Source organism: Tripterygium wilfordii, chromosome 23, assembly GCF_013401445.1.
Source record: "Tripterygium wilfordii isolate XIE 37 chromosome 23, ASM1340144v1, whole genome shotgun sequence".
NCBI lineage: Eukaryota > Viridiplantae > Streptophyta > Magnoliopsida > Celastrales > Celastraceae > Tripterygium > Tripterygium wilfordii.
In genome coordinates this window covers 10,547,634-10,572,374 of record NC_052254.1, presented here as the reverse complement: position 1 = coordinate 10,572,374, position 24,741 = coordinate 10,547,634, and the positions used below count along the sequence as shown (strand labels likewise).

General features: G+C 36.4%; 4 protein-coding genes and 2 pseudogenes across 8 annotated transcripts; 3 read left to right on the top strand and 3 right to left on the bottom strand.

Annotated features, from left to right (window-relative positions):
- The first annotated feature begins 397 nt into the window (after window positions 1–397).
- LOC119993097 (uncharacterized protein At4g29660-like) lies at window positions 398–3,551 on the top strand. Of its 4 annotated transcripts, XM_038840025.1 has the most exons (4): window positions 398–691; window positions 817–1,093; window positions 2,111–2,686; window positions 2,916–3,551. In XM_038840025.1, the coding sequence occupies exons 2-3, from the start codon at window positions 911–913 to the stop codon at window positions 2,228–2,230; spliced, it is 303 nt and encodes a 100-aa protein (XP_038695953.1). In that variant the 5' UTR covers window positions 398–691; window positions 817–910; the 3' UTR covers window positions 2,231–2,686; window positions 2,916–3,551. The 4 variants fall into 4 exon arrangements, with proteins under 4 accessions (XP_038695953.1, XP_038695951.1, XP_038695952.1 ...); XM_038840024.1 differs by lacking the exons at window positions 398–691; window positions 2,111–2,686 and having other exon boundaries at window positions 960–1,093; window positions 2,916–3,085; window positions 3,272–3,551; XM_038840023.1 differs by lacking the exons at window positions 398–691; window positions 2,111–2,686 and having other exon boundaries at window positions 956–1,093; window positions 2,734–3,551.
- A 649-nt stretch (window positions 3,552–4,200) lies between these two features.
- Window positions 4,201–5,348, bottom strand: LOC119993094 (cytidine deaminase 1-like). Its single transcript, XM_038840019.1, has one exon. The coding sequence runs from the start codon at window positions 5,231–5,233 to the stop codon at window positions 4,349–4,351; it is 885 nt and encodes a 294-aa protein (XP_038695947.1). The 5' UTR covers window positions 5,234–5,348; the 3' UTR covers window positions 4,201–4,348.
- Window positions 5,349–10,337: 4,989 nt separating this feature from the next.
- Window positions 10,338–12,124, top strand: LOC119993086. The gene is made up of 2 exons (XM_038840006.1): window positions 10,338–10,595; window positions 10,694–12,124. Exons 1-2 carry the CDS (start codon window positions 10,384–10,386, stop codon window positions 11,976–11,978), a joined length of 1,497 nt encoding a protein of 498 aa, XP_038695934.1. The 5' UTR covers window positions 10,338–10,383; the 3' UTR covers window positions 11,979–12,124.
- A 537-nt stretch (window positions 12,125–12,661) lies between these two features.
- Window positions 12,662–15,161, bottom strand: LOC119992801 (annotated as a pseudogene).
- Window positions 15,162–18,227: 3,066 nt separating this feature from the next.
- LOC119993087 lies at window positions 18,228–20,348 on the top strand. 2 transcript variants are annotated; one of them, XM_038840008.1, is made up of 3 exons: window positions 18,230–18,563; window positions 18,662–19,676; window positions 20,201–20,348. In XM_038840008.1, the coding sequence occupies exons 1-3, from the start codon at window positions 18,352–18,354 to the stop codon at window positions 20,207–20,209; spliced, it is 1,236 nt and encodes a 411-aa protein (XP_038695936.1). In that variant the 5' UTR covers window positions 18,230–18,351; the 3' UTR covers window positions 20,210–20,348. The 2 variants fall into 2 exon arrangements, with proteins under 2 accessions (XP_038695935.1, XP_038695936.1); XM_038840007.1 differs by lacking the exon at window positions 20,201–20,348 and having other exon boundaries at window positions 18,228–18,563; window positions 18,662–19,984.
- Window positions 20,349–20,557: 209 nt separating this feature from the next.
- On the bottom strand, window positions 20,558–24,285 carry LOC119992800 (annotated as a pseudogene).
- Window positions 24,286–24,741: the final 456 nt, after the last annotated feature.

Below are 24,741 nucleotides of genomic sequence, written 5' to 3'. Positions count from 1 at the left end.
CAAAAAATCTTATCCGATTTATTTATCTGGACTTTAATTTTGATTAGGTTATCCTCCGGATTTGAATCAATTTGAGTTTGATCAATTAAATACATTTGAATTTCTATTCGGATTAGAATCCAAACATGTAAATATTGGAAATATTGGACATGTCATGTTATCCGACTAGAAATCAAAATTTTTTTGCGATCCTAGGTATAGTATGAGCCTAAAGGCCCTAAACTTTTAAAAAATTTAGAAAGTAAAATAAACAATACAAATTATTAAAAAGATAATAAATTGAAAATAAATATATAATTAATGGGAGAGGGAATGACATAGCGTCTCTGTTTTTTCTGGGGGTCCTATGCTGCACACCGATAACAATTACGACGAGAGGGAGAAGATTCAGGTAAAGTTTCTCTGGCTTGCTAGTTTTCATGAATTCTTTCATCTTTCTCGATTCATTCCCACTTTCATTTCCTTATGCAATCATTGGTCGGTTGTGGAGGTGTTTGCGTAGTGGTTATGGCGGTCATGGTCTGTTTTTGGGTGATTCAGATTTTTAAGGAGGCCCCGCAATTTTTAAAGTGCATTCGAACAGTCCGACCACTTCTGTCGGAGTTCCACTCGGAAGGAATTTTTTTGCCAGTATGTATCGAATTTTGAGGAGACAATGAATCCCTAAAATTTAAATTGAACTGAATTACAGGTGTGTTGCTATTGTTAACCTAGCCCTCTCCTGAAACCCAGAATTTTGACTTTGATACTCTAGTTCCTCCTTGTTCCTGACCGGAATTTGGAGTCGAATTGATGGTCTTCTCACTTTTGTTGCAGTTTTGTTGATGCTGCAATGGTTTTGTTTGTTTGACACTAGTGGTGGAGTTTCTTTCCGGTGGTTCTTCTTATTTGATAAAGAAAGACTCTTCTAATGGCGAGTTATCTGTGGAGAAAGTACGCGGGTTATAAGTACACAAAGCGGGAGAGGACTTTTCTATGGGACATGGTAGAGCCATACACGCGACCCAAATCCTTTACTCGTCTTGTCACCCTCTATGTTTCAGCCTTCTATACTGGAGTTATTGGTGCTGCCATTACTAAACAACTCTACAAGGTATTAACATGGCATGTTCTTCGTGTTCTCCCCCTTTCTTCTCCGTTTTAGCATGCTTTAGCATTTTTTTAGTTTATAAAATTCACAACGGGGAACAATACTGCCGCTTATGCTGTGGGAAATTCATCTTCTGCTTCTAGCAAAAGTGTTGTCAAGAATCTATAGCGACAATTTTGGGTTTTGGTTGTGTTCAAATGTTGCAGAGCTATTTGATTGAGTTGGCTTATTTGGAATTTGATTTATGTTGTTAAAGAGATCGAGGTAGGTAGTTTAATGGAGTCTGCCTTACGTTTGGAGCCAAGAGGAATGCCTTCTGTTGCCTAGTAGTCTGGAAACCTCTAACCCAAGGGATGTCAAGTTTGATTGTTATTACTTTGGCTAAACGGTTCATTCATCAAAACACTTTAATTCATTCTTCACAGACCCATATGAAAGGTTGAAGTTGATTTTCTGTAACTGAAACCAAACCTATGATTCCTAGTTATTATGTTAGAAGGTAATGTATTGGATACAGTACTTTTTCTTGTTTCCTCTCCTTCAAAAATCAGACTCGGGGAACATGTTTTAAGTGAAGTTTGAAAACCCTCACAGCCAATTGCAACTCTCTCAAATCACATGGTTACCCATTACAAACAACTTTTGGCAATTGTTCCATAGGAGCTCTTATTGTTCATCAAAAGAAATTGAAACCTTTTGAAGCTAATTTAGAAACCGGATGCTATTGTTATGTGTCTTTCACGCTTAGTTGTGCCTTACATATATCTCATTCTCCCTTTTATTGCATAAGTTTGATGCACAGAAACTTCATTCAGAAAAACATACCAGTTTACTGAGATGAAACTATTATAAATGGTGTGGCTAAGTTCACAGCTGTTATGGTTTGGACAGTAAAAACTTTGTTTGCTGCATCGTAGATACGTGTATTTGACTCGTGAGTTTCTAATCTTACCGCTATGACCTATTGGGATGGCATATTTACAGTCTTTAATTTGGGAATGTGCTTGTGATATTGAGCAGGAGAAGTACTGGGAAGATCACCCTGGGCAGGAAGTGCCTCTTATGAGGCCAAAATTCTACTGGGGTCCTTGGAGGGTAATTAGGGGGGAGGCCTTGTCCCCCCTGCTACCAAATATGTGAAACCCATGGCAGCTACTGGAAAACTTTTCTCAAGATGTTTGCTAATCTCAGCAGATAGTCTTTCATTGTTCCGGCCCCCAGGCAATGATGAAGCTTATTGCCTGTGATAATGCCCCCTGTTGCGGAGTTGAAAACCATGCTTGTTTAGTATTTCCTGGCTGATATTTACTGCTGAAAATCCCAACTTTTGCATGAGAAAAAATTGTTCTACTAATTGACGGAGTGTATATTTAAATTCTCCTTAGCAGCTCTTCTTACCTGTCAAGTGCTTCTTATCTTTTGGGTCATAATTCAGAACTAGATAGGAGTTTGGGGTTAGCTTTGGTTTTTCCTGACTTATGCCCTCTTTTTTAATTTGCCATGGAGCTCTTCTGGTTAAATTCCATATATAGTTTTCTGCTCAATTTAGCTTGGCCTAATTTGTCTTCCTGGCTGATGATCATGAACTATTGTAAGGTAACAAATGTTTGATCCTTAACTTCCTGGTTATTTTCTTTTAACAGAAGCAAGAATCCTCTGCCTCAAGCAATGAAAAGACTCTGCTTTTGGCATCAATCGTCCTCGCAAAAACTGCCCTGTAACATCTTTCTGTTATATTTGCCCTAGAATCAGAGAACCATGTAGAAGTTCTCGTCTCCCCTCTTCCCCAGATTTTCCCCAACCCTTCTCTCTGAAACATGACTAGATATGGAACAATACCAACAGAACCAGTGGCTCCATCAAGACAACAAATTGCGAAAGAACGAATCCAATCCAGCATCGGCACACCAAGATCATGGAAGGAAATGGTTCAGCTGCAATCTCTCAACATTCCCTCCAATCTTAACGAATCTGTGGAGAGAATCAGAACAAATGGTGCGTTCTTTCGCGCAAACTACCTTATTATCATATTGTTCCTTATCTTCTTCAACTTGCTTTGGCAACCAATGTCATTGATCGTCTTTTTGACAATGATAATTGCCTGGTTGTTCTTATATTTTCTGCGCGACGACCATATTATGATTTTTGGCCTTGTGATTCATGACCAACTTGTCATGATAGCATTGTTGGCGGCCACCATTGTCATGCTCTCTGTAACCAGTGTGACAGACAAGATTGTAATGGCTCTCTCCACTGGGGTGGTGGTGGTTCTGGTTCACGGAGCACTGAGAACCACCAATGATTTAGTGGTTGTAGATCCTGAACTTGGTGGAGAAGGCACAAATACACCTCTAAGAGATGCTGCATCAGCTTCTTATTCTTTATCCATGTGAATTATTATGCTATTGATTCACCTTTTTAGTTGTTTGAAAAAAATGGGTATACATTTTTGAAATCGCAATTTATGTTTTTTTTAATGGTAGTGAGTTATTTATAAGCAAAGCATTTTTCGTGATCCAATCCCACTCTGAAAAGGAAAAAGAATTTCACGTTATACCTTTTGGGAAGATACGATTAGGAAAATCTTATTGATTGCGGCTAGCGTTGAGCCTAGTGGTAGTGTACTCTTTATGTGGGTGATCTCTTCTTACTATGGCTGTAAAAATTTACTGACAAAATCAAACTAAAACCTAACGGTCAAAAAAAATGATAATAACCGATCAAGTGGTTGAGGAAATTTATGTAATAAAACTGGGGAAAAAACGATCGAAACCGACCATTTTCACTCCCACTTCTTACTAGAGTGGAATCAACATATTCCAGTGATGATTTCCATTTGATTAAACATTGACATCGGCCTAATCCTCAATGCACTAACCCTACTCATCCACAAAAAGTGTTTAACATGATTACTCAACCCTTTTGATTAAAAGCAAGGATTAGTAAAACTGCTTTACTCAACCTATACATAACAATTAGAAAGCGAGTCAAAAAGGTTGAATGGTTGGAACTCCACCTCGTAAAGACAGAGCACAATTGTTAACCATCTGAGCTTTGGACCACTGCAAAAGTTTTTGCCTCTCATGGCCATGAAGAACACCAAAAAGCCAGAATCCAAAATTATTTTGTGAATTTTATAGCAGAAGAAAGCTTTAATTTTGGCAAATATGAAGCAGAGGAATTCGCAGGGGAGACAATATTCATTGATTTCATTGATCGATTGATTATACACATTGATTTTGCTCAACAAAGAAAGTCTTATTCTTTGAAACCATTGGCGATCAGACTGGAATGGAACACCTTGAACTCACACTTCGGCGAAATACTCTGCAAGAGCAACCTCGCCGTTTGTTCTTGTCTCACTACAGCTCCTTCCTTCTCCACCAACACCGCCGCCACAATCCCTTCATACTCACCCCCACCCACCAATAAAGCAACCACCGCTGCTTGAATCGGTCCCAAGCTCGGATTATACGCGGCCGATTCCATATACGATCCTCTGTATATTTTGCCCTCTGAATCCATCAGAGCAACCCCGGACGGGCATCGGCTGTACGGCGCATGCGATTTGTTGGCAGCCTCAAGGGCCGCGTGCTTCAACAAATCCCAATTCCCAATCTCGCCATTGGAGTGAAAATTGTTCGGAAACCCTAATCCGTTATGGTGGGATTCGAGGAGGAGAGGCACGTCTTTGTTGAGCAAATCGTCGGGGCCGAACCTGTGAGGGAGCAATTGAGAGACGGGAATGTAATTAGGTTCGTCTTGTCCGGTGATCAAGATTTCCATATCGGAAGCGCCGCGGATTTCCTGGAGGAATTGACGGCAGTGGCCGCAGGGGGCGTCGGATACGGCGACGTAGCGGAGGTGGGGCTCCGCATTGAGGAAGAGGTTTGTGACGAGGAACTGCTCGGCGTGAACGGAGTGGTGGAGAGGGAGACCTGGGAATTCGAGATTAACGCCAAGGTAGATCCGGCCGGAGGATCCGAGTCCGACTGCACCAACAGAGAAGTTAGAGATGGGAGGGCGGGCTAAGGCCTGCGCTGATTTAACGAAAGAGGGGAGGATGTGGGGGACGGTGAGACCCAATTGTTTGGCCATGGATTCAGCCTCGGCGGCTTCGATTACGAATCTGGGTCGGTCCATTTCGTGGTTGGTGGGTCGAGATTGATGGTTTTGTTGGAATTTAAGAGTAAAAGAGAGTTCCTGCAAATGAGGAGGAGGAAAGCGAGGGAGGAGGAAAGTGAAGAGCTGAGGGAGTATTTCTAATTCTTTTTTTGCTATTGCCACTACCAAATTTTGCTACTTCCAGAGGTAATTATATATATATTCTTTTATGAGATTTTAAAATGAGGTATTGACTTATTCACAATATCTTTTAAAAAATATATTTGTATTTTGATCGATTTTACGAATCTAGTGATATATTTTTTATTCGAAACAAAAGACAAGTTCAATATGAAAAGTGCATGATAATTCTTGATTGTTGGATATAAAAGAAAATACATTTTATATAGATTTTAGGTTGTATTTGATTTTTGTTTCTAACAAAAACTATATCATTGGGGTTAGTAAGACCGATCAAAATATAAATATATTTCTTTTCTAAATTTTTAAAAAAATATTTTGAACCCTAAAAATGGATCTTAAAAATTAGGATCTCATTTTAGAATCTCATAAGAGAATTTCTCTATATTTATTTATTTACTCTAACTAATTTTTTAATGCATAAGACAAAAACTTTACTAATTCACGAAAAACTTATTATTTGTAATATGAAAAATTGAAAATTATTTATCTAACTAATTAACTATTAGAGTGTAGAATAATAGATTGTAATATTTATTTTTTTTTGAAACATTATATTAGAATGGAAAATGATAATAAAATACAAAAGAAGGAGAAGATAGGCAGGTAGCTTTTACTTATATTCCCTTTGTGTGGAAATTGGAATGGTTTGAAGATTAAATTTGGCTATTTCCAGGAAAGCATATTTTGTACATGCATGCTGAGTTGTCTAAGGATAAAGACAAAAGGTTCAGTTGAGTGCAAGCAAAAAATTAGCCTTTTTTAAACAAATTTGGATCGACTCATAGCATTGTGCCTTCTGATCTCGAAAATGAGAAATTGATAGCATGGATGTAACAGAAAATTATAATTACAACCAACCAAAGATGGTTATGTTGTTAATCGATTTAGTTAGATATAGGTGCTCAAAATTTATTCTAATGAAAAACATATTTTTCAACAATATTTTAATAAAAATAAAAATTAGAAATAATTTATTTAATTTGATTTATTGTATTGTGTATTATATTAAAAATTAATAATTTTAAGTTCTAGTGCGAATCAAATGTTAGAACAACCACAATGAAGGAATTTTGTTGGAAACAACAAAATGTACTGGGGAATGTGTTTTGCTAATGTGGTTGAACCAACAAATGTATTGGTACAATGATGTAAATTTACTAGCTTGATTTTTGATGTAATAGAGATGGAGGTCAGTATTAATTTTGGTGTGAATGTGTTATTATAAAGTAAAGTGGGACATAGGCATGGCAACTCCCATGCCATACCAATTGGCCCAATAAAAATGGATCAACATAAAAACATTGTTGTAGCATCATTTTTTTTTTGTTGGCGCATCAAAAACCACTTTTTCACCGTTCATGTCCCTTAAATAAACATCATTACAAGTGTTCTTAGCATCGATGTATGACGTACTTTGGCGTGTGTTGTTGTTGCATGTGGATGTGGATGTGGTATGGTAGGTGTTCATTTAACAAATTAGTATCTTAAGTCTGAATTATACAGAATCTGTACATATAATGATGATAGGAGTATTTTTTTTAAATCTCTAATTTCCAAGCTACATTTCACCTACCAATACTCTAATAAGCTGAAAATTTATAATACTATTATGTATCTAGTAAGTAGTCTAGATGCATATGCATTAGCAGATTTGAGAAATCCTTAGAACACCACACTATATAATTGTACATTGTACCTTGTTTTATATGGATAATGACTAGATTAACGTAATTCAGACCCGGTGCATGTTTGGTCATGGGTCTTTGGTCCACTTAAATCTATACTAGAAAGTCAGCTGGAGTTGCACAACCCAACTCATGCATACATACATACATATTGGTAATGAATATAAAAAAAGTCATGCATAGTCAGCATGACCAAGTGACATATAGAAGAATGATTCCCCAAAGACAATCCAGGGAGGAGTCAAACTAAGAAGTCAACTTAATGAAAGGGGAACGTGGGAGTCCCAACAATCACGTAATCCCAGCCTAACAATCATGTATGATCTGAGAAAGTAACTACCCAAGAGGGAAGACCTCACAGAGGATCTCCTAGCCTAACAATCATGTATGATCTGAGGAAGTAACTACCCAAGAGGGAAGACCTCACAGAGGATCTCCTAGTGTCAACCCATGATGATTCAAATTCAAATCAAGATATCAAGACTCAAATCTCAACGACGAAATCAAACCCATATATGGGATAAGAAAATCCCAATAGATAAGCTCTCTAGTGCCTATAAGAGGAACCATCTACCTGAGATGAGGTATACACTCTTTATTGCATCATTAGATTATCGATCGATTTCTCTTTAGAAAGACACTGACTTGATCATTGGAGTGTCCCCAAGCCACGAAGGGTCGCCTATTCTTGTTCTTATAGGTTGGAGATTTCACTGTCTATGTCACAGCCTGAACCCCAACTACTGACATCTAAGGTCGTGTAGATTTTTGCATCGACATACATACATATAATATATATATACATACGTACATATATACACAGATATATATGTATATGTTCAGATATATATGTATATGTTCATGTTGTTGAAGACCAAATTGGAATATCAGCTCTGACAATTCTGAACTCTCTATGCCTACACTGTAAATGTTCAAAAACAAGTTGGCATAGGAAGCACACAACAAAGCTTCCATTCCATCTAATCAAATTACTAAAATATAAACGAGTTGGTGTTAATGAATGTTTTGACAAGAGGATGTGTTAAATTTGAATTCTTCATTTTTTTTTAATTTAGTACTATTTGTTAGAGGTGAATGAGAAATGTGAATGGTCAAACTGAAACATTTAAAACGTGAGGGAGCGAGTTATAATAGAGACGATCTGTCAGTGGCTAAAAGTAACATTTACTCCACCTCAATTCTTATAAATAAAGAGCTTGTTTAAGCCGTTCAAGTATCATCAAAATAGTTCAATCATTCATTCACTTGACTCAAGTGCATTTTACATATTTAGAGAGTCTTGTTGGGAGAGTACAGAACATGTTACTAGTTCACCGTACAAGCAGATTGGAGTGCTACTTCTAATTGTGAATATCATCATATCTAGAAAGACAATTTTTGGTTGGGTTCATAGAGTTCTTCATAATTCTCTTTAGTCATTTCTAATTGAGTTATTTCAAACTAGAGAGGGTGTACTTAGAAATGGACTAAACCACCAGGGTGTTAGTGACATTTAGTTGTTGGAAATTGGAAAAAAAATATAACTTCGAGCTTCGAGCAACATTGTTAAAACATTTCGAAACAAATGAAGTGTACCTCAAAATGACCTAAATCATATGGGATGACCATTGAAATGGAAGAATTCGATACTCAATAGATATAGCTGATATTGAGATTGTTTTAAGGGCGATAAAAAAACCATGTCAAATCGAACCAATTGTTTGGTCGATTATTGTCATATATGTGTTAGTGATGATCGATAGAAAAATCGATTGAAAAATTGACAAAACCAATCAAATCGTTGATAATCGACCAAATGATCTATTAAATTTATATCAAAAACCAAACGAAACCAACGATGACATCCAACTGTTTTGCCATACGTTCTAGATAAGTTGCATCTTTGGTGCAGCGGATCCGCTGCACCAAAAGTTGTGTGGTTCCGCTGCACCCCGCTAGTTAAATGTCAGCGGATCCGGCTGAGCGTGTGAGGCGTTTTAACCCTTTTTTTTTGAAAAATATGGGGCCCATGCATAAATAATTGGTTTAGACCTGGGCCCATGCATAATTATATACAAAATATATCATATAATTGATATATTACTAATAAATAATATAATACACGATGTGGGTCCTATTTTTATTAATTAATATAAACCTTACAATATAAAACTCACAGTAATATAGTAAAAATATTCATTAATTAATAATTAAAATTAATTTTAATAACAATTATATAAAAAAATAATGTAAAATTTTAATAAGAAAATAGTTATTAACTAATACTTAAAATTAATTTTAATAAGAATTATATTTATTAGATTTAATTTAATATAAAAATTTTAATAAAAAAATCTAATATTATAAAAGTTTATTTCAACAACATTTTCGCTAGGATCTATTTTTTATTGTGCCAAATAGCTCACAGCTCTAAGCTCAGTTTTTTTCCCACAGCTTTTCCGTTGATATTGAAAATTAATCCAACCACTCTACCAAATGGAGCCTCTTAGGAATAGTGTCTTATCGAAAGTCGAAACAACACAAAAAAAGAAAACAAAGCATCAGTGAGAAAGTGGGAAGTTGGTATGATTGGTAACAGGTTTTGTATTTCTGCACATATATAGGGCCCGTTTGGATCAACCATTTTTGGAGCATTTATACTACTTGTTAGTATAAATGCTCCACGTCAACCAAACAACAATTTGCGACACATGTTCCGAGACAATTTCTTGCACCATTTATACTACTCTGTGAAATGCTCCATCAATGAACAATTTCATATTTTTTACCCAACTTTTTTCAATCTTGCCCCCAGTATATTATTGATTTACCAAATATACCCTTAGATGTCCTAATAAAATTTAATTAACTTACCAAATAATGTATACCCTTACCAAATAATGTATTAATTAAATTTAATTAACTTGGTAATTTATTAATTATTTTATAATTTATTATTTTCTTCAATTAATTTAAATACATTTATTGATTTTATAAAATTTGTGTGTTTGGATACAGGTATACAATTAAAATGTATAATACCCCTGCACGTAATTTATCCAATATGCTACACAACACAAATGTTAATAGTAAAAGTTCAACCAAACAGCTACCCAGCATTCAAGCAGCATATCTATTACTAAAATTGTCCAACATTTCTACTACCATCATTTCTACTCAAATATCTGCTACTTTGCAAATGCTATACCAAATTAGCTTATAGTTTGTTTGGAAAACTTTCCCGCTTCGTCCCGGGAAAACTCAGTATTTTCTCATAGAGGAAGAAAACGGAAAAAAAAAATGGAGGCATGGCTTCCACTCTTCGACATCTTCATGAATTCCCCTACACCGGAGACCGACGCCTCTAACTGGCTAAAGCAGTCCTTCATTGCCTCCTACGCATCATCATCCGTCACAACAGCCCCGATCACCACAGCCTCTTTCCTCTCACTTCTCGTCAAACCCTTTGATGCCATCACCAATCCACCTTCTTCTACTCATTCCACAAAAAGGTGAACCCAATCTCGATACTCATTCAAATGCCCTTTCTTTTTCTTTTGTTCTTTCAATTTGAATTTGGATGATTTGTAATTATTCTGTTGCCGTGCAGGGTTATGTTTATACAAACCCTACCGGACATAGTACAGTCGCAAATTTTATCGTTTCTTACCTTTGAGCATCAGAGATTTTGTGCGCGGGACTTGATTAGGTTAGCAAGGGACATGTTGGGGGAGGAAGGGAGGGTTGATTTTTGGGTCAAGAAAGTTGCACGCAACCTGCTTGATGCGGTGTCTGAACGAGGTTTCGAGTGGATATCGAGTTTGAGTTTAGATTCTGGGGGAGAGGGATTGAATGAGGAGTTCGAGTCGTTACCGGGTTGGCTTAAGGATGCCGCGTGTGACAACGAGATGGTTCTACCTTGGCTACCTGTTTCCCTAGATGAGTTGAATTCAATAACATCGGTTGGTCCCTGTGTAACTAATCAACAATTATGGACTCAAGTTGGAGAGAATGGCGAGGGTGATTTTGAGGAACCAGTGGAAAGAATTGAGATTGAACCTGCCACAAATGTTGAAATAACATCTGAAATTCAAACAATTGCGGCTAGTTTGAGAAACCAGGTTATGAATTTTGAATCCAGTTATAAAACTGTAAGATTAGCGAATGAGATGCGTCAACTTTGCTTAGAGAAAGGAGCAAATCCTATTGGGGTTTTAGGTGTGATTGAGCCTTGGACAGCCGATGATGAGACTACTTCAGTTCTGATGTCTCATCTTTTGGATGGTACCGAGGAAGAGCTCGGTTGGCCAAGCTTGGTTCTATGCTCACTTGTCCTTCCCAAGTTATTAGTTCTGGAAGAACCAGCTTCTCGCATATTAGTGACTGCGACAATAGAGTACTGCAAGCTTCACCAAAGAGCTGCTGTATATGCACTAATATTTCCACTAATAATGCGAAAGGAGGGTATCAACAATCCTATATCCGATTTAATCACAAAGATTGTGAGAGATTGCTTGCACCCAGCTCAAGTTGCTGCCTTCATCCAAAAGCTGCTATGTGGACCAGAATCTGAGAGGAGATTCAGATGTCTACCTTGCCACGAATGTCTTACATCCCATGAACTGGTATGGACAGAATCGTTGTTTAACTTGGTCCACAACATCTTGAATTATAATGTCCACTTAACTCAGGATTCTGTTGATCAACTTGTTTACTGGGCTTGTGAATTTGCTGAAAGATTTTCTAGGTCCCTGAAATTTGGAAACTTTGTGCTATGTTTGATTACAAAATGTGTTCCATCATTGAAACCTCACAAACTGATATTAATTGAAGCAGTTGAACACACCAATACTCTTGTGACCAAATCCATCTTATCAAAGTTGGCTAGTTTATAGCTGTCAATTCAATAAATTTTTGAATGATTTTCTGTTCTTGTTGTTGTCTCTAAATTTTATTTCAATATCTTTTATAACCAGATTATTTCATATATTTTGTTTGAATTTGTTCCCAGTTCACTGTTTGATCATAACCCATTTTCTTTTTGTTTTTGCATTTTTTTGCATATTGCCTATCATTTTTTAGTTTTATCCATGATTATGCTCGCATCTTTCTGGAGGAAGATCTTATATAATTCCTTTGTAGATCGTATAGCCCTTGAATGAACTGAATGGAGAAATATAATTCAAGCAGTCGACCCCAAGGTTGAGGCTTTGCATTGAGGATCAGTCATCTGTAGAACTTACAAGCATTTAGGTCTTAGTTAAGAATATCAAATATGCTGCAAATAATGCTTAATGCTCTCTATTTTGATGAATTCTGGTGAATAGTTCGGCTGCTTTATTCTTTGGTTTTCATTTGTCTTGAGATTGCAAATTCCGATGGTTTTTCTCCATGCAAAAGTATGAAAGTAAGAGGGAACGACAAAATTAGTTGAAAGATGTATAATTTATAATATTTTATTGGATGAGAAAAAGAAACAAGTTCCTCTTTCATGTTGTTTCACCTGATTGTGAAAGACAACATGCTTTTTATGTATTGAGGACAAGTACAAAGCTATAGGAAAAGCCTTTACTGAGTAATAAGCCAATCTTATTTTGCTTTAGATAGCAAGATGAACATTTGCCATCTTCATGGATTCAAATCTGAGGCCCTTGTCTGAAAACTTTGAGGGGGCTTAAAGCTTCAGGTAATCTTGAAAACGGAAGTGATTGTAGAAAGTAGCAATGGCAAGTCTGCTTCCTATCTTGTTAACCATGACACGGTGCAAAGCACTATTGTACCTTCCATTGGTCAAAACTTCCACTTGGTCACTTGTGTTTACGAAAAGAAGTCTTGTTCTAAGATGGAGGGATCTCTACCCATTTTCCATCTTTTAAGAATTCCAGGCCTGGGACTTGGTCATCCTGGAGCAAAAGTATGGTCCCACCAGCGTCTGTACTCTGTATGCTCTTCTTGTCCCCTCACAAGCTCTGGCTGGGGGCATTCAGGGTACTTAGCGACTTTTGTTCCCACTGAAGGACCTATGTTGCCCTTGAATGCTTCCTTTATGTAGTCTGTTTTTAAACCAAGATTTTCACTCATGAGCTTGGCCAGCTTCTCTGCTGGCTTAATCCGTTTTTTTTCCCTTTTTTTTTTTCTGGCAAATATCCATTAACAAAAGAAGAGGTACAATTGAGAATGAAATACAACCCATACATGATTTTTTCCCCTAACAACCAAATACAGCTCTTAAAGCTAGCCCAAGAGGATAAACATAAAGACATAGGGAATTCAACACAAGGCTGCGGCCCTTCTGACCTAGATCTAGGTCATCCGTGCCCGAGTTAATGCAACTTTCCAATTGGTGAATCCCCAATCGGATAGTGCGGTAGGCTTGCTGAAATTGATTCATTGGCATTAGGCATAGAAGAATCAGATTGCATACTCATCGGCCGTTCATCAATTTCCACTGTTGTTGGCTGCGATGAGTCATCAAAGCAGAGTTGAAGCCATATCCACTGCAAACATACCCAAGTGTACCCTTCTTTGAAGAACCCATTACTAGAAAGGCGAAATCGCTTCTTCCCAAACATAAGCCTGCAAAGCAAGCAGAGTTCCAACAAAACATGCCAATCGAACGGTAAAAAGCTTCATCAAGAAGCCACAGGGATATACCCTCCGAAAACAAGCTAGAGAAATACAGAAAAATAGTCATTTAACTATGAAAATTATAATAAACTTGAAAAGAGACTTCGAAATAGGCAGATCTATGGAGTAGGAGGTAGTCGATGTGTGATCTATGCCTCCTCCTCCACCAAAAAAGGTCTGAAAGTTTTATTTTTCTAGAGAGGATTTTCTAGAGACAGAGAGCGTTTAGACTTCCTTGTTTTTCTGCATGAATGCAAACATTCCCAATTAATTGAGACTTGAAGGAATTACATCAAAACCTATTGATAGTAGTCATAACTCATAAGTGCTGGATTTTATTTGACTCGCCCGAAATCCTCTGGGAGGTCATTGATTTCGTCAACATTGGATGTTGGGCAATGCTGAACAAAAAGCTGCTTTCCCAGTCCATATCAGATGTATTTTCCCTGTTCTGCAGTATCTTAGGCATGTCTGAATTATAGAAGCATTCCTTCAAATTTTGCTTATCATGTGAAATTGTGAATTCACCAATTGCTTCACCTTCTCCATCAACTTTTTGTTAATTTCATGATTGTCAACCTGCATACATCAAGCAAGCTATATCTTTATTGACATATTCAGTTTACTTTGGAGTTACATGATTCTTTCTTTGGGTGTAATAATATCATATGATCTTTACCTGAAAGAAGCTTCATTGTTCACAAGCTCGGTGCAGAAGTACGATTGTTTTGCTATTGTTCTCACCATTGAGTTCATTGAAATCTATCAAGAAATCCCCATGTCTACTCCTCTCTTTGTATTTTGTTTGGGAAAAGATTAGTACTATAAGGTAGTATATATAGCAGTAGATGCAGTGGCAAGAACAAATTTTTACTCTGTTTTTGGAATTTGATATAAGAATCAAATCTACACATACCTAAAGTCAATTTTTGTTGTTAAGGATTGACTACTCATATGATTTGTTATTGTGTTAAGCTCTGTTGCTAAATTTATGCACAAGATCCAGCTTGTGTGATGATGTGAATACTGACTGACTTAACAACAAGTTGAGTTGAGATGATTGTTTGGAGTGATGTTGGCTTACAATGGAGGGGGTTTATCAATCCGCCAAACAATCCCATTTCTGCTTAGCTCCCCGGATGACTGGTATGTTGGAATCCTTGTCTACCTTTGATATTGTCTGAATCAATTACATCACGCATGACCATGGCATCCTTGTCTACGTTTGGTACTGTCTGAATCAATTGTATCCTGCAGAACCATAGCCGATCTTCTCATCATTGATAGAATTCATTGAAGATTCAAATATTAGCTCCCCTCCTTCCAGAGCATCCCTTCAGAATGGAAAGGTACGATTTCAGCTCATTCTATCATGCGATGAATTGTTTCTTCCCAAGACCATCCATTCCAATAGAATTTTAAATACGATCCCCGTAGCACATTGACGCCATTAGTAAACTCATGCCCCTCCAGGTATTTGTGCTCGATCGGAAGTGCGGGCGGTCTATATTAAGGGCTTGATTAAACTTTTTAATTGCGAAAAGTGAGATCAAAAGCGAAGAGAAGCTAACAAACAAAAGAATGGAAGAAATTCAGAGGAGGAAGAACGATTGAGGAATATGATAGAAAGACCAAAATTTATAGCAAAAAAAGGAATAAGCGGGGATGGATTGAGTCAATATGATCCTACATTAATGGTTAGATATAGAAACTAATTGAGAAGCCATGGATTCAGTCAATAAGCGAAATAAAAGGATCAAGATTGCTTTATAAAACAGTAGTGCTAGATGTCCTAACAATTGGGATCACTGGGATCCTAGTTGCTGGGACTAACATCTTTTTCGCTTATAAAATAGTTGATCCTACGTGTGTATGACAACGGACTATATACAAACTTACATATATATTTCAATATTTAATTAGTATATATATATATATATATATGTATGTATGTATGTAAGTTGCAATTAGAAGTATTTGTCCATGTAAGAACGTGAGATGATAGCAGTTAATTTACAGCACCTTTTTTCAGGAGCATATGCAAACAAAATTCAAGCATGGTTTTGATGAGTCAATATATTACTAGCTTGATTTTTGATGTAATAGAGGTGGAGATCAATATTAATTTTGGTGTGAATGTGTTGTTGTAAAGTAAAGTGGGACGCAGACATGGCAACTCCCATGCCATACCAATTGGCCCAACAAAAATGGATCAACATAAAAACATTGTTGTAGCATCATTTTTTTTTTACCTCATCAAAAATCACCTTTTCACCATCCATGCCCCCTAAATACACACCATTGCAAGTGCTCTTAGCATCAATATATTACGTATTTTAGCGTGGGTTGATGTTGCTGTTGTTGTTGCATGTGGATGTGGTAGTGGTATGGTAGGTGTTCATTTAACATTGTCTGAATTATACATATTAGTATGTTGAGTCTGTATTATACAGACTTTGTACAGATAATGATGGTAGGAGTATTTTGTTAAAATCTCTAATTTCCAAGCGACATTTTACAGAACCAAACGTGTACTGGCTGCCTTTGTCCTCTAGTTCACCTACTAGTACTCTAATAAGCTGGAAATTTATAATACTATGTATCTAGTAAGTAGTCTAGATGCAAATGCATTAGCAGATTTGAGAAATCTTTACAACACCAATGTGTATAATTGTACATTGTACCTTGTTTTATATGGATAATGACAAGATTAACATAATTCGGACCCGGTGCATGTTTGGTCATGGGTCTTTGGTCTACTTAAATCTAGACTAGAAAGCCAGCTGGAGTTGCACCAACCAACTCATGCATACATACATACATATTGTGGATGAATATAAAAAATGTCATGCCTAGTCAACATGACAGGTGACATATATGAGAATGACTTTCCAGAGACAATCCAGGGAGGAGTCAAATTAAGAAGGCAACTTAATGAAAAGGGAACGTATAATGAAAAGGGAACGTGGGAGTCCCAACAATCACGTAATGTCAGCCTAATAATCATGCATGATATGAGGAAGTAACTACAAGAGGGAAGATCTCACAAAAGATCTCCTAGTGTCAACCCATGATGATTCAAATCAAACCAAGATATCAAGACTAAAATCACAACAAATCTCAATCATGAAATCAAATCAATATGTGGGATAAGAAAATCCCACTAGATAAGCTCTCTAGTGCCTATAAAAGGAATCATCTACCTAAGACGAGGTATGCACTCTGTATTGCATCATTAGATTATCGAGAAGGACATTGACTTGATCGTTGGAGTGTCCTCAGGCCACGAAAGGCCACATGTTCTTGTTCTTACAGGTTGGAGATTTCACCGTCTATGTCACAACCTGGACCCCAACTACTGACATATAAGGTTGTGAAGATTTTTGCATCGACATACATATATATATACACACGTGTGTGCATATATATATATATATATATATATATATATATATATATATATATATATATATATATATATATGTCTATGTTGATGTTGTTGAAGACCAAATTGGAATATCAGCTCTGACAATTTTGAACTCTCTATGCCTACACCGTTGTAAATGTTCAAAAACAAGTTGGCATAGGAAGCACACAACGAAGCTGCCATTCCATCTAATAAAATTACTAAAATATAAACGAGTTGGTGTGAATGAATGTTTTGACAAGAGGATGTGTTAAATTTGAATTCTTGGTTTTTTTTTTTTCTTTCCTAATTTAGCACCATTTGTTAGAGGTGAATGAGAAACGTGAATGGTCAAACTGAAACATTTAAAACGTGAGGAAGCGAGTTGTAACATGGGTGATCTATCAGTAACCAAAAGTAACATTTACTCAACCTCAATCCGTATAAATAAAGAGTTTGTTTAAATCGTTCAAGTACCATCAAAAATAGTTCAATCATTCATTCACTTGACTCAAGTGCATTTTACATATTTAGAGTCTTATTGAGAGAGTACATAACATATTACTAGTTCACCATACAAGCAGATTGGAGTGCTACTTCTAATTATGAAGATCATCATATCTAGAAAGACAACTTTTGGTTGGGTTCATAGAGTTCTTCATAATTCTCTTCAGTCATTTCTAATTGAGTTATTTCAAAATTTTCAAACTAGAGATGGTGTACCTAGAAATGGATTAAACCACCAGGGTCTTAGTAACATTTAGTTGTTGGAAATTCGAAGAAAAATATATAACTTTGAGCAATATTGTTAAAACATTTCAAAACAAATAAGTGTACCTCAAAATGATCTAAACCATATGGGATGACCATTGAAATGGAAGAATTCGATACTCAATAGATATAACGGATATAATTAAGATTGTTTTAAAGGGCGGTAAAAAAACCATGTCAAATCCAACAAATCGCTTGATTGATTATTGTTATATATGTGCTAGTGAGGATTGATAGAAAAATCGGTTGAAAAATTGAAAAAACCAATCAAATCGTTGATAACGGACCAAATAATCGATTAACAAAAAAAGAAAACAAAGCATCAGTGAGAAAGTGGGAAGTGGGTATGATTGGTAACAGGTTTTGTATTTCTGCACATATATAGTTTGTTTGGAAAACTTTCCCGCTTCTTCCCGGGAAAACTGAGTATTTTCTCAGAGAAGAAGAAAGCGGAAAAAAGATATATGGAGGCATGGGTTCCACTCTTCGACATCTTCATGAATTCCCCTACACCCGAGATCGACGCCTCTAACTGGCTAAAGCAGTCCTTCATTGCCTCCTACGCATCATCATCCGTCACAACAGCCCCGATCACCACAGCCTCTTTCCTCAAACCTGTCGTCAAACCCTTTGATGCCATCACCAATCCACCTTCTTCTACTCATACCACAAAAAGGTGAACCCAATCTCGATACTCGTTCAAATGCCCTTTCTTTTTCTTTTGTTCTTTCAATTTGAATTTGGATGATTCGTAATTATTCTGTTGCTGTGCAGGGTTATGTTTATACAAACCCTACCGGACATGGTACAGTCGCGAATTTTATCGTTTCTTGCCTTTGAGCGTCAGAGATTTTGCGCGCGGGACTTGATTAGGTTAGCAAGGGACATGTTGAGGGAGGAAGGGAGGGTTGATTTTTGGGTCAAGAAAGTTGCACGCAACCTGCTTGATGCGGTGTCTGAACCAGGTTTCGAGTGGATATCGAGTTTGAGTTTAGATTCTGGGGGAGAGGGATTGAATGAGGAGTTCGAGTCGTTACCGGGTTGGCTTAAGGATGCTGCGTGTGACAACGAGACGGTTCTACCTTGGCTACCTGTTTCCCCAGATGAGTTGAATTCAATAACATCGGTTGGTCCCTGTGTAACTAATCAACAATTATGGACTCAAGTTGGAGAGAATGGCGAGGGTGATTTTGAGGAACCAGTGGAAAGAATTGAGATTGAACCTGCCACAAATGTTGAAATAGCACCTGAAATTCAAACAATTGCGGCTAGTTTGAGAGACCAGGTTATGAATTTTGAATTCAGTTATAAAACTGTAATTCTAGCGAATGAGATGCGTCAACTTTGCTTAGAGAAGGAAGCAAATACTATTGGGGTTTTAGGTCTGATTGAGCCTTGGAAAGCCGATGATGAGACTACTTCAGTCCTGATGTCTCATCTTTTGGATGGTACTGAGGAAGAGCTCGGTTGGCCAAGCCTGGTTCTATGCTCACTTGTCCTTCCCAAGTTGTTAGTTCTGGAAGAACCAGCTTCTCGCATACTAGTGACTGCCACAATAGAGTACTGCAAGCTTCACCAAAGAGCCGCTGTATATGCTCTAATGTTTCCACTAATAATGCGAAAGGAGGGTCTCAACAATCCTATATCTGATTTAATCGCGAAGATTGTGAGAGATTGCTTGCACCCAGCTCAAGTTGCTGCTTTCATCCAAAAGCTACTATGTGGACCAGAATCTGAGAGGAGATTCAGATGTCTACCTTGCCACGAATGTCTTATATCCCATGAACTGGTATGGACAGAATCGTTGTTTGACTTGTTCCACAACATCTTGAATTATAATGTCCACTTAACTCAGGATTCCGTTGATCAACTTGTTTACTGGGCTTGTGAATTTGCAGAAAGATTTTCTAGGTCCCTGAAATTTGGAAACTTCGTGCTATGTTTGATTACAAATTTTGCTCCATCATTGAAACCTCACAAACTGATATTAATTGAAGCAGTTGAACACACCAATACTCTTGTGACCAAATCCATCTTATCAAAGTTGGCTAGTTTATAGCTGTCAATTCAATGCATTTTTGAATTATTTTCTGTTCTTGTTGGTATCTCTAAATTTCATTCAATATTTTTTTATAACCAGATTATTCCATATATTTTGTTTGAATTTGTTCCCAGTTCACTGTTTGATGATGATCATTGATCATAACCCATTTTATTTTTGCATTTTTGTGTATGTTGCCTATCATTTTTAAGTTTTAACCATGATTATGCTCTCATCTTTCTGGAGGAAGATCTTAAATAATTCCTTTGTAGATCGTATAGCCCTTGAATGAGCTGGTAGAGAAATAATTTCAAGCGGTCAACCCCAAGTAGCTTAAGGTGGAGGCTTTGCATTGAGGATCAGTTGTCTGTAAAAATTACAAGCATTTTAGGTCTTAGTTAGGAATATGCTGCAAATAAATGCTTAATTCCCTCTATTTTGATGAATTCTGGTGAATAGTTCGGCTGCTTTATTCTTTGGTTTCATTTGTTTTGGGATTGCATTTGCAATCCAATGGCTTTCCTCCATGCAAAAGTATGAAAGTGAGGGAACGGCAAAAGTAGTTGAAAGACACATGATTTCTAATATTTTAATGGATGGTGAAAAAGAAACAAGTACCTCTTTCATGTTGTTTCACCTGATTGTGAAAGACAACATGATTTTTATGAATTGGGGACAAGTACAAAGCTATAGGAAAGCCTTGAGTGAGTAATACGCTAATCTTATTTTCCTTTAGGTAGCGAGATGAACATTGGCCATCTTCATGGATTCAAATCTGAGGCCCTTGTCTGAAAACTTTGTGGTGGCATAAAGCTTCTGGTAATCTTGCAAACGAAAGTGATTGGGATACAGGAGTTTGGGGGCCGGAGAGATAATTGCTTCACTAGCAGGATTGTAGAAAGTAGCAATGGAGAGTCTGCTTCCTATCTTGTTAATCATCACACGGCGCAAAGCACTTTTGTACCTTCCATTGGTCAAAACTCCCACTTGGTCACCTGTGTTTACAAAAAAAGTGTTGTTCTAAGATGGAGGATCTCTACCCATTTTCCATCTTTTAAGAATTCCTGGCCTGGGACTTGGTCATCCTGGAGCAAAGGTATGGTCCCACCAGTTTCTGTACGCTCTCTTTGTCCCCTCACAAGCTCTGGCTGGGGCAATTCAGGGTACTTTGCAACTTTTGTTCCCACAGAAGGACCTGTGTTGCCCTTGAAGGATTCCTTTATATAATCTGTTTTAAAACCCGAATTTTCACTCATGAGCTTGGTGGCCAGCTTAATCAGTTGATTGATGTACTCATCCATTGTTTTTCTGCATGAATGCAAACATTCCCAATTAATTACAACTTGAAGGGATTACAGCAAAACCTATTAATAGTATTCATAACTCAATAAGTGCTGAATTTTATTTGACTCACCCAAAATCGTCTGGGAGGTCATTGATTTCGTCAACATTGGACGTTGGCCAATGCTGAACAAAAAGCTGCTTTCCCAGTCCATATCAGATGTATTTTCTCTGTTCTGCAGTATCTTAGGCATGTCTGAATTATAGAAGCATTCCTTCAAATTTCGCTTATTGTGAATTTACCAATTGTTTCACCTTCTCCATCAACTTTTTGTCAATTTCATTATTGTCAACCTGCATACATCAAGCTATATCATTATTGACATATTCAGTTTACTTTGGAGTTACATGATTCTTTCTTTGGGGGTAATAATATCATATGATCTTTACCTGAAAGAAGCTTCATTGTTCACAAGCTTGGTGCAGAAGTACAATTGTTTTGCTACTGTTCTCACCATTGAGTTCATTGAAATCTATCAGGAAATCTCCATATCTACTCCTCTCTTTGTATTTTGATTAGGAAAAGATTAGTACTATAAGGTAATATATATAGCAGTAGACGCATTGGCAAGAACAAATTTTTACTCTGTTTTTGAAATTTGATATAAGAATCGAATCTACACATATCTAAAATCAATTTCTGCTGTTAAGGATTGACTACTCATATGATTTGTTATTGTGTTAAGCTCTGTTACTAAATTTATGCACAAGATCCAGCTTGTGTGATGATGTGAATACTGACAGACTGACAAACAAGTTGAGTTGAGATGATTGTTTGGAGTGATGTTGGCTTACAATGGAGGGGGGTTTATCAATCCGCCAAACAATCCCATTTCAGCTTTAGCTCCCCGGATGTCTGGTATGTTGGAATCCTTGTCTACGTTTGATATTGTCTGAATCAATTACATCACGCACGACCATGGCATCCTTGTCTACGTTTGGTACTGTCTGAATCAATTGTATCCTGCAGGACCATAGCCGATCTTCTCATCATTGATAGAATTCATTGAAGATTCAAATATTAGCTCCCCTCCTTCCAGAGCATCCCTTCAGAATGGAAAGGTACGATTTCAGCTCATTCTATCATGCGATGAATTGTTTCTTCCCAAGACCATCCATTCCAATAGAATTTTAAATACGATCCCCGTAGCACATTGACGCCATTAGTAAACTCATGCCCCTCCAGGTATTTATGTGCTCGATCGGAAGAGCGGTCTATATTAAGGGCTTGTTTAAGCTTTTTAATTGCGAAAAGTGAGACCAAAAGCGAAGAGAAGCTAACAAACAAAAGAATGGAAGAAATTCAGAGGAGGAAGAACGATTGAGGAATATGATAGAAAGACCAAAATTTATAGCAAAAACAGAAATAAGAGGGGATGGATTGAGTCAATATGATCCTACATTAATGGTTAGATATATAAGCTAATTGAGAAGCCATGGATTCAGTCAATAAGCGAAATAAAAGGATCAAGATTGCTTATAAAACAGTAGTGCTCGACGTCCTAACAATTGGGATCATTGAGATCCCAGTTGTTGGGACTAACATATTTTTCGCTTATAAAATAGTTGATCCTACGTGTGTATGACAACCGACTATGTACAAACTTACATATATATTTCAATATTTAATTAGTATTCTATTATCATATATATATATATATATATATATATATATATATATATATATATATATATATATATATGTGCAAACAAAATTCAAGCATGGTTTTGATGAGTCAATATATTAATGTTTTATGTAAATTGACACCTGATTTTGATGAGACATTAACATGAAAAAATGAATGATAATAAACAAGCATGCATTATAATTTTCAGTACTATATAATATTGTGATAGATTAATATTCAATTAAACTTTTAGCTTACAAGGAAAAAAATTGTGGAAGGATAAATCCAACATGTTTGAGTTTGATGATTTATTCGTTGTGTACTAATTAATGATGCATTGAATTATGATGAATTTGGTTGAATTATGATGTATTCTATGCTAAGTGTTAGGGTTGTGTCATGTGTGCAAAAATGACCATATTAGGTGATGTGGTGAGTGCTGGAATTGTGCATTGTATAATGTATATTGACCTTATTTGCACATTTAGGGTATTGAACTTTGAACGACCATATCTTTACCAATTCATTGACTTGAAACTTGAACTATACCCTTATATACATGTATTCTTTATTCTCAAATAAGAATTGAATGAAATTAAGTGCATCTAGAATATGAAGTTTGCCAAATTATGGTTTGTGCTAACCCTAGATTTGAGTTCAACTCCTGATTTTAATTCAAATCAACTTCGATTGAGTTGAAATTTTACAGAGACTTATATTTCATCATTTTAAGGTTAGTTGGTTGAGCAATGTGCGAGAAATTATGAATTTTGTGCAAAAATGTTTTATGCCCCAGCTTTATGTCGTATTTTAGGTTCCTACTAGGATACCTTAAGTTCAATCATGAACGTGGCCAACCAAATCAACTCCGATTGAGTTGAAATTTCTCATGCACCTAATTAATTTCGTCATTATAAATACAATTGAAAAGGAATTCTGTAGGAAAATATGAAAAATGCTCATAGAATTTTTATTGCTATTAACAAAATTAATAATTTATTTTTTAAAATTAATCATCATAAAATAATTATTAATTAACTAAACTAATATTACAAAATCATTTATTATAATTTATAATTAAAATTGAACAAATTTAATAATTTATTAGCTAACTCATCTCACCGTATTTTTGTTCATCCACACACTAGACTACATATACAAGCAACCTATAGTGACTTTGATTGAATAAGAATGACCAAATTTTCATCGCACAGGCTTTATTCATTCGAATTAGAGATCTTCCATAAACGTACCTCACCACAATTTTTTTTTTTACACACCAAACGTTGTTTGTCAGTAGAACTCAACTCACACTGCACCACAACATTTTACCTGACAGCACCTCACCTCAGTTGATCAAAATATAAAACACTCCCAAAGAGACCCATTGAGACCTTCTAATCAACATGTGAAAAACATGTACAACCTAATAACCAAAAGAAAACGTGCAACTTTTGCAAGATCCAATAAATTAAAGACAAACAATTCATTCTATTTATAACACACTAAATAACAACACTTTTTTTTTTTTTTGTTTTCCTATAAGACACTAATAACTTATTAAGTAATGACAACTACTTAATTTCAGCCGAATTATGTTTCTTTTTTTCAAGCTTAGATTCAGCTTGCTAAACTAAATTTATTGAAAACCATGGTTTTGATAATACTTCACAGTGTCAGATCTACTTTAAAGGGTATGTTCTTTTTTTTAACCATTCGGAATCACCATAAGACCCGGTTCTTTGGGTCGAGCCCTATATTATAAACCCCAAGGAAAGAGTTCAGCTACCCCATCGAACCTTCGGGCAAGTCACTTATTGATCTTAGAGGCCCAAGACCCAGCA

Bases quoted from the DNA above. Each gene is read 5' to 3' on its own strand.
- LOC119993094 (XM_038840019.1), bottom strand. From the start codon at position 5,233: ATGGACCGACCCAGATTCGTAATCGAAGCCGCCGAGGCTGAATCCATG.
- LOC119993086 (XM_038840006.1), top strand. From the start codon at position 10,384: ATGGAGGCATGGCTTCCACTCTTCGACATCTTCATGAATTCCCCTACA. The intron at 10,596-10,693 runs GTGAACCCAATC...GTTGCCGTGCAG, and splicing joins TCTACTCATTCCACAAAAAG to GGTTATGTTTATACAAACCC.
- LOC119993097 (XM_038840022.1), top strand. From the start codon at position 1,035: ATGTTTCAGCCTTCTATACTGGAGTTATTGGTGCTGCCATTACTAAAC. The intron at 1,094-2,915 runs GTATTAACATGG...AAACATGACTAG, and splicing joins TTACTAAACAACTCTACAAG to ATATGGAACAATACCAACAG.
- LOC119993087 (XM_038840007.1), top strand. From the start codon at position 18,352: ATGGAGGCATGGGTTCCACTCTTCGACATCTTCATGAATTCCCCTACA. The intron at 18,564-18,661 runs GTGAACCCAATC...GTTGCTGTGCAG, and splicing joins TCTACTCATACCACAAAAAG to GGTTATGTTTATACAAACCC.